General features: G+C 49.4%; 1 protein-coding gene across 1 annotated transcript; it reads right to left on the bottom strand.

Moving 5' to 3' along the window:
• Positions 1-1,486: 1,486 nt before the first annotated feature.
• Foxi2 (forkhead box I2) lies at positions 1,487-4,788 on the bottom strand. Its single transcript, XM_034490701.2, has 2 exons — positions 4,193-4,788; positions 1,487-3,581 (listed from the first exon to the last, which is right to left on the bottom strand). The coding sequence occupies exons 1-2, from the start codon at positions 4,749-4,751 to the stop codon at positions 3,160-3,162; spliced, it is 981 nt and encodes a 326-aa protein (XP_034346592.1). The 5' UTR covers positions 4,752-4,788; the 3' UTR covers positions 1,487-3,159.
• Positions 4,789-7,180: the final 2,392 nt, after the last annotated feature.

Below are 7,180 nucleotides of genomic sequence, written 5' to 3'. Positions count from 1 at the left end.
AACCTTCTTGAAAGAAAGAAAGAAAGAAAGAAAGAAAGAAAGAAAGAAAGAAAGAAAGAAAGAAAAAAGAAAAGAAGAGAAAGAAGAGCTGGGCAAGGTGACTGTAATCCCAGACTTCAGGCAGCCTGGGCGTGTGCTCTCTCTCTCTCTCTCTCTCTCTCTCTCTCTCTCTCTCTCTCTTTCTCTCTCTACACACACACACACACACACACACACACACACACACACACACACACAACAATGCAAGATATTTTGGAAAATGGTAGTGTCAAACCCCTTCAAAAACCAAAGGAAGGAAGGAAGGAAGACACACAACAGAAGTGTATAGTCATCACAGACACACTCCATGTTTAGTCAATATATAAAATGAGAACTCATGTCTTGAAGTCAAGGGCTCACTTTCACTTTCTCAAACACGTTGAAGGAACACTGGGGTTCCTTGGGAATATACTTTTTAGAATGGAGATTGTTCCTCGCTCTGTGAGCAATCCATATCCAGGGAGATCATGGCTCGTGCCATCAGTATGCTCTTTGGCTTTTAAAACCCCAAGAGTATTATGACTTAGTTGAATAACCAAATGTGTGGACATTTTGAATTGTCATTTCCCTCCAAAGTTTGGAGCTTGTTTTTGTATTTGAAATGGTTCCACTGCACTTAGTTGTCCTCTCAGACGAGCTGGGTATGCAGTAGGACACCATCATTCGCTTGTGACATCTTGTGCTGTGGGCTTACAGCTACCTTAATAATTTGGTATTTTTTTTTTTTATAAGTTTCACCACTTCAAAAGCAACAAAGAGAGGGAATGGGGGAGAAACTGGGGCATAAGTACCATACTGGGGTCTTTAGCAACATGTTCTTTGCCTTGTCAATGACACCCTGGTCTATCCAATGTGCAGCTTTAGAGAGAAGATCAAGCTCACCCTGTCTGCTTTGTTTGGTTTCTGGTTTTGCTTTCAGCAGAGTCTTCCGTCTAGGAAAGCAGTCCTTTGTGATGCTGGAGTTGGCTGCACCAGCACCTGTGAATGCCTCCCCTCCAAATATTCACCCAGTCACATGGACTGTCTTCGAGAAAGGATGGATTCTGTTTGGCTTTTGACACTACCATTTTCCAAATATCCTACATTAGTGTGTGTGTGTGTGTGTGTGTGTGTGTGTGTGTGTGTGTGTGTGAGAGAGAGAGAGAGAGAGAGAGAGAGAGAGAGAGAGAGAGAGAGAATATTCTTGTGACAGGACCTGATGTAACCCAGGCTTGCCTCAAGCTCACTATGTAGCTAAAGTTGGTCTTGAAACTTGATTTTCTGTCTTTGACTCTTAAGTGTTAGGATTACATTCATTTGTAACCACATCCTACTGGAATATTTTTAATTGTGTTTTTCTCATAGAGAGGTAATCTATTTGACATTCCATTACTTACTAGTGCTATATAGCTTTAAATGGCCAAACCATCTTTAAGTACCTAAAACTGACTTTTAGGCAACCAAAACATAAAAAAAGATCTTTCCTTTATTAATTTTAATAGAAAATCCAGCATCAGAAGCAAAAAATAAACACAACTTCCCATGATGCAGCTGCCACACAGCCATGACACCCGGATGACATCCAATTTTGTGGAAGCCCTGACGCAAGTCGCACTGTACATCTTCTTGTAGCTAGTTATTTTGTTTTTTCCAGTTGTCTTGCAAAGGCAGAGTGTAAAGTGGAATGCCCCCTTTTAGTGTGTTATTCTATTAAAATAGGCCCCCAAATCCAAACCCCTTTTTATTTAAATTTTAAATAATTTATATTTTCCTGTATTTTAAAAATCGAATTAGATTTGTAGAAAGAGTAGGGGTTGGCTGTTAGCTTGGTTAAGCAACACCAAGGCCACCCACCTACCACACAGGTCACCTCCTCATGGCAGCCACTGAGATTCCACAGCATACCACGCAGGACCAGCAACCCGGAGCCAGGGCTCCTGCTCCCCATTCCCTCTCCATCTGGGACACTGCGGGTTCAGGGGACCACGGCTCTCCAAGCAGGCGGATTTGAGATAAGCCAAGGCAAATCTGCCATGCTGGTACAAGTAGGGCCGAACTCACTAAAGAGCAAGACTGATCTGACTCTTTGCTCTCTTCCAGGGAAAGGACTCCTCCTATCTGTCTTGGGATGGTATATGTCCATGTTCAGTGCCCGTGTCCCCAGAGAATGCCAAATGACACAAAGACTCGTGACAGCTAGCTGGGACCTCAAGGAACTCCAGAAAGTGCAGAGGTTCAAATGATTTTGAGTTCCTTGCCAGTCACTGTGAATATAAATGGCCCTGGAAACACTGGAGAGTTGAATTTGCAAGGAAGTTCTCAGGATTCCGCTTTCCTGAGAGCAGCCACAGCAAGGGAGGAGGCAGGAGTAGAGAGAAACCCAAAACAGGTGTGGTCACCCACCTGCCTCAGGTGAGCTTTAGTGAGTGTGGGCGGTGATGGTGATGTTGGCGGTGGGTGTTGGGGGGTTGGGAGCATCGGTTAAGTAAGGCGAACCCAAAGCGGATTCCTAGGTGCCAACCACTCTGTGGTCTGGGAACAGTGAGGTTCTGTAACAGGGGCATTAATAATGCCAGGAACACAGTGACAGGGTAGGGAGCTGGTGTCTCCAGGAATCTCTACGTTCCCAACTCTCCAAATTTGGAAAGTCCCTCTCTCTATGCAGCCTAAGCACAAGAGTCCTGGACTCCCCTCAATGTGCAATCTCATGAGGGTGGAAGGTAGGCACCTGTCCTCATCTCTGGGGTTGCTGCACCTCTACCCCACTCCCTAGCTGCCCTGAAACAGGTGGGCTGGAGATGGGAGCCAATCACAGAAGGGCGCTCTGGATGTTCTTGCAGCCCAGCTTCCTCTCATCGTATCACCAGCTGCAAGACATCTCTCTGGAGACGGGAGACCTCCAGGCTTCTTTAGGAACCTATCACTCCTTTAAGAAGGCTCTCTGGGTGCTCTGTCAGAGAGCCTAGGGATGGATCTATTTCCTCTGGTTGATGGGTACACAGCAAGCTGTACCTGCCTTAGCCAGTCCAAACAGGAGCTCTGCCATTTCCTATGCAGCACCCATGGGGTTCCCAGGAGGGATTGATTCAGGGCCTGAGCTCAGTGTTAGAACAGAGCACCTGGCCAGTCTCCAGCCTTCCTTCAAACTTCAGTCCCATCACGGCTGTGGACGTGGTGCCCCACCCTAAAGCCAGTAGCCCCATTCTGATGGCCCGGAGCTGTGTTAGGAATCTGAGGACTGTGGGGAGCCGCAGTTGGTCGCCTTCGCAAGGAAAAGTCATGAGCCAGACCATCAGAGAGGCTGCTAAAGCCACCGGCCAGGGTTCCCACAGCTGTGGAGAAGCTGGAGAGGCAAGCAGCTGCTTCGGGTGCAGGCAGGTATGGTGAGGTCTGCAGGTCCTGGGAAGCCGAGCCACAGGGCTCCAGTGCAGCTCCCTCTGGCCTGCTGGCTCCGGGCACAGCGGCCTCGCTAGTCTCCCCTCTTCTTCTCCTCTTCCTTCGGAAGTTTCCATTGTCGAACATCTTCTCGCAGTTTGGGTCTAGCGTCCAGTAATTGCCCTTTCCTGCAGAGAACGACAGTTAGTTCAGAAAACCCTGTATTGACTCCACTGGTCCCTACAAAGGTCCTGAGACCTTCTCCTCCCAAACCTTGAGGGCTCACTGTGTCAGGAATGGGTCTCCACAGTCAGACTGCAAGAGTTTGGGTACACTAGAAAGACCCAGTCATAGTCCCTTGAGGGTATCCAACCACATCAAGTTGGAGGCTGGAGAGACTGCCCAAGAGAATCTGAATTATTTGGGCTCAGCCAGTGGAGCTAACCACATCTGGCCTCTGTGTAGGGTCACTCCTTAATCCTGCCCAGATTTTTAAAGGTAGGCTATGATTCTTTAATTTTATAGGGAAGTGTATCGAGACCCAGAGACCTTAAACTCCCAAGGTCACTCACTCAGTTGGCTAGCTTTCTAAGTAAGTCTCAAGCAAGTGAGCAGAGAGCCCTGGGTTCATAGGACTGGAAACCAAGACCTGAGAACTCTGCAGCCATGTAGGAAACTGTCCTTGCCTAAAATGTTTCTCCTTCCCACATCACCCCACCAGAGCTCTCTCACAAGTGGTTCCCCCAGGGTCAGTTCCATCCCAGCCGCCTCATGAACCGGCGCAAATACTGCTGTTTACCTGGGTCGTTCTCATCTCGGGGCACCTTCTTGAAACAATCATTGAGCGACAGGTTGTGGCGGATGGAGTTCTGCCAGCCAGCCTTGCTGCGCTTGTAGAAGGGGAAGTTGCCGGCCACATACTGGTAGATCTGGCTGAGCGTCAACCTGCGCAGCGGCGCGCTTTGGATGGCCATAGCGATGAGCGCGGAGTAGGAGTAGGGCGGCCGTACCAGCCTCAGCAGCTCCTGCTGTCCGGATAGGCTCAGCCACGCGAGATCGGCGCCCGCCAGACCACCTGAAGCACGGAGAAGCGAACCCGGGACAGCGAGGGCCGCCGAAGCATAGGATGGAGCGGGTCCTGGACCCGTGGCGTAGGGCGCCGGACTGAGAGCAGCCGAGTTCACCCACAGGCGCCGGCCAGAGCCCAGATCCGCTCGGCTGTAGCTCGGGGGATGCGCGATGGCCCGGGTCAGGCCGTGAGGGACTGAGCAGGAGCCCAGGCCATCGCAGAATCCAGCCATGTCCAGCTCTCCTCCAGCCTGGGCCGACGGTGCAGGTGGCTCCGAGCTGAAGCTCATGGGTGCTCCACTCACCCAGTGAGGATGCCCTCACACTCCTGACCTGGGTCCTTTAAATGCCATTGGGGAGGGGTGAGAGTTTCCAAGGTGGTGAGTCTCCTCCCTTGTCACCTTGGAGGAGTGAAGTCCTTGTCCCCGCCCTCCGTTTTCAGCCACGCCCTGGGACACCCATACAAACAGTCCTGGAACTCTCCCAGGGTACCCTCTGAGTTCAGAGTCCTTTGTGGCCTGCAGTGATCCTAAGGATGAAGACTCAAAGTTTTCTCAGATTCCAGCTCCTAAGACTAGGCTAGGGAGCTCTGTTCTCTGCATTGGCCCGTTTGCCCAAATTGAGAGCAATTGTCATTCACATAAGTTCCTAGTGAGGTCCTTGGGTGTGATGGACAGGCCCCAAGAAGAGGTGTAGAAAGAGAGTTGTCTGGAGTTCTGTACTATGCCAGAAGGAAGCCTGGTGCTTTCCTTTTCACTGGAAATCCCAGAAACCTCCCACCCAAGGAATCCTGATTTTCAGATGCTGGAAGAGTCTGGGCCCTCGCTTGACTTCTTTGTCATGTAGCCTGGGCATCTAGTGCAAGCATCGGCAGTGAAGGCCTTTCTGACACCCCCCCCCCCCCAAAAAAAAACAAAGCAAAACAAACAAACAAACAAACACCTAAGAAACCAATATCTTCCTTGCAGTTGGGCCAACCCCTATCCATCCCTCTGTTTTGATGTGGAAGAACAAGGCTGCAGGCTTTCCTAGCTGTCTCTCCTGATCCAGATCCTGGTTTACCAGCACACTTACTTTCCCAGATGCCCTTGCCATAGGCACCATGGGGGCTTAGCAACAAATAAGGCTACAGCTGTGACACAGAGTGGTACAGTTCTGGCTGGGGTGTCTCAGAATCGTTCACTGAGGCCAATTGACTGGAGAGATAAAATTTCTGGCATAAGAGAAATAAGAGGAGGCAGGGTGGGGTGGGTACCACAGTGGGTCCCACCATCCCCCAAATTATTGTTTCCAGTGTGAGGGAACAAATTGTTGAAATTGGGCTGACCTAGGGACCCTTCCTGTTTACCATAGCAACTTAATATGCTGGTTAATAAAAGGAAAGGTCCAATCAGGCCTGGCTTTTGGTTGAGGAGGAGCCTGCTGGTTGGGCCAGTGGTTTGGCCTGGCCTTAGAACAAAGGAGTTCTGCGCTGTAATGGTACATAGACATTGTATGACACAATCAGTTAGTGAGGCAGTTTGACAAGCGCAGGAGGAAGTGAGACTCCATCTAGCGCAAATTTGGCCTTTGTACTCTGTAGCCTTAGGAAGAGGCTGGTTAAATAAAGGTAGCGACCAGCCAGTGACAAAGGCCAGCCAGTGACAAAAGCAGCCTGGAATTGTCTCATATGGGCTCTCTAGCCAGACTGTGGCCCTGCCTCCGTTCTCCAGAGGGCTGGCTGGGGGAGCAAGTACCCTCAGATAACACTGATATCCCCCCAAACACACACACACACAGAGGCACACATGCACGCACGCACGCATGCACGCACACACACAGAGAGACAGAAAGAAACAGAGACACAGAAAAAGACAGAAACAGAGAAAGGCAGAGAGCTAGAGACAGAAAAAGACAGAAACAGAAAGACAGAGACAGAGAAAGACAGAGACAGAAAGACAGAAAGAGACAGAGACAGAGAGACTCAGTGATGGGAAGCTCTCCGAGCTTCCCCTCTCTCCCTGGCTTCTCAAAGAGGTGTTATCTATTGCAAGTCCCTAAACAGCACCCAGTGCCACTGGCCTCTCTATTGAGCCATTTCTAAGATGTGCTCAAAAGTATAAACCAGTTCTCTGTGGGTTTAAAGAGCTTTAGTAGGCACCTTTGGAAGGGAGTTTCTTTCCACCAGCAAATGTGGGTGTTCCTCACAGTGCCAGTAAAGGGGCACCCACCCCCTTCCTTAACTCATCACTGGTTTGGGACCTTTTCTCCACCTCCTGGAATCTTGCTGTAGATATCGAAGCATCTTCTAACAGCCCGAGCATCACAAGATAGCATCACCGAGGCTGCAGCTCTGCCTCAGCCACACGGTCCCCGAGACTGTCCACTATGAGAGCCATAGCCAGACGGTGTTTCATGTGTGTCTATCTTTAAGAATTCACCTGCTTTCTCTGGCTTCTGTGTCTGTCAGGAACATGGATGCTCCTTATGAGGGTTTCCATGACCCAAGGTGTTAAATGGAGTAGACACTGTGATGTGAGAAGGAAGTTTTACTTTATCTCACTGTGATGTGAGAAGGAAGTTTTACTTTATCCACAGTTGGCTATAATATTGGTAAAAAAGCTGCCACTTGAAGGTGAAAAGTTGCTGGCTGTTCTTATCTAGGGGAATATTAAAGAAGGTGCCATTTAAGTCCAAGTCTTTGTAAATTTGTCTGTTTGGCAGTAAGAAACTCAGAAGT

Source organism: Arvicanthis niloticus, chromosome 1, assembly GCF_011762505.2.
Source record: "Arvicanthis niloticus isolate mArvNil1 chromosome 1, mArvNil1.pat.X, whole genome shotgun sequence".
Lineage (NCBI taxonomy): Eukaryota > Metazoa > Chordata > Mammalia > Rodentia > Muridae > Arvicanthis > Arvicanthis niloticus.
This window is presented reverse-complemented; position numbering and strand designations above follow the sequence as displayed.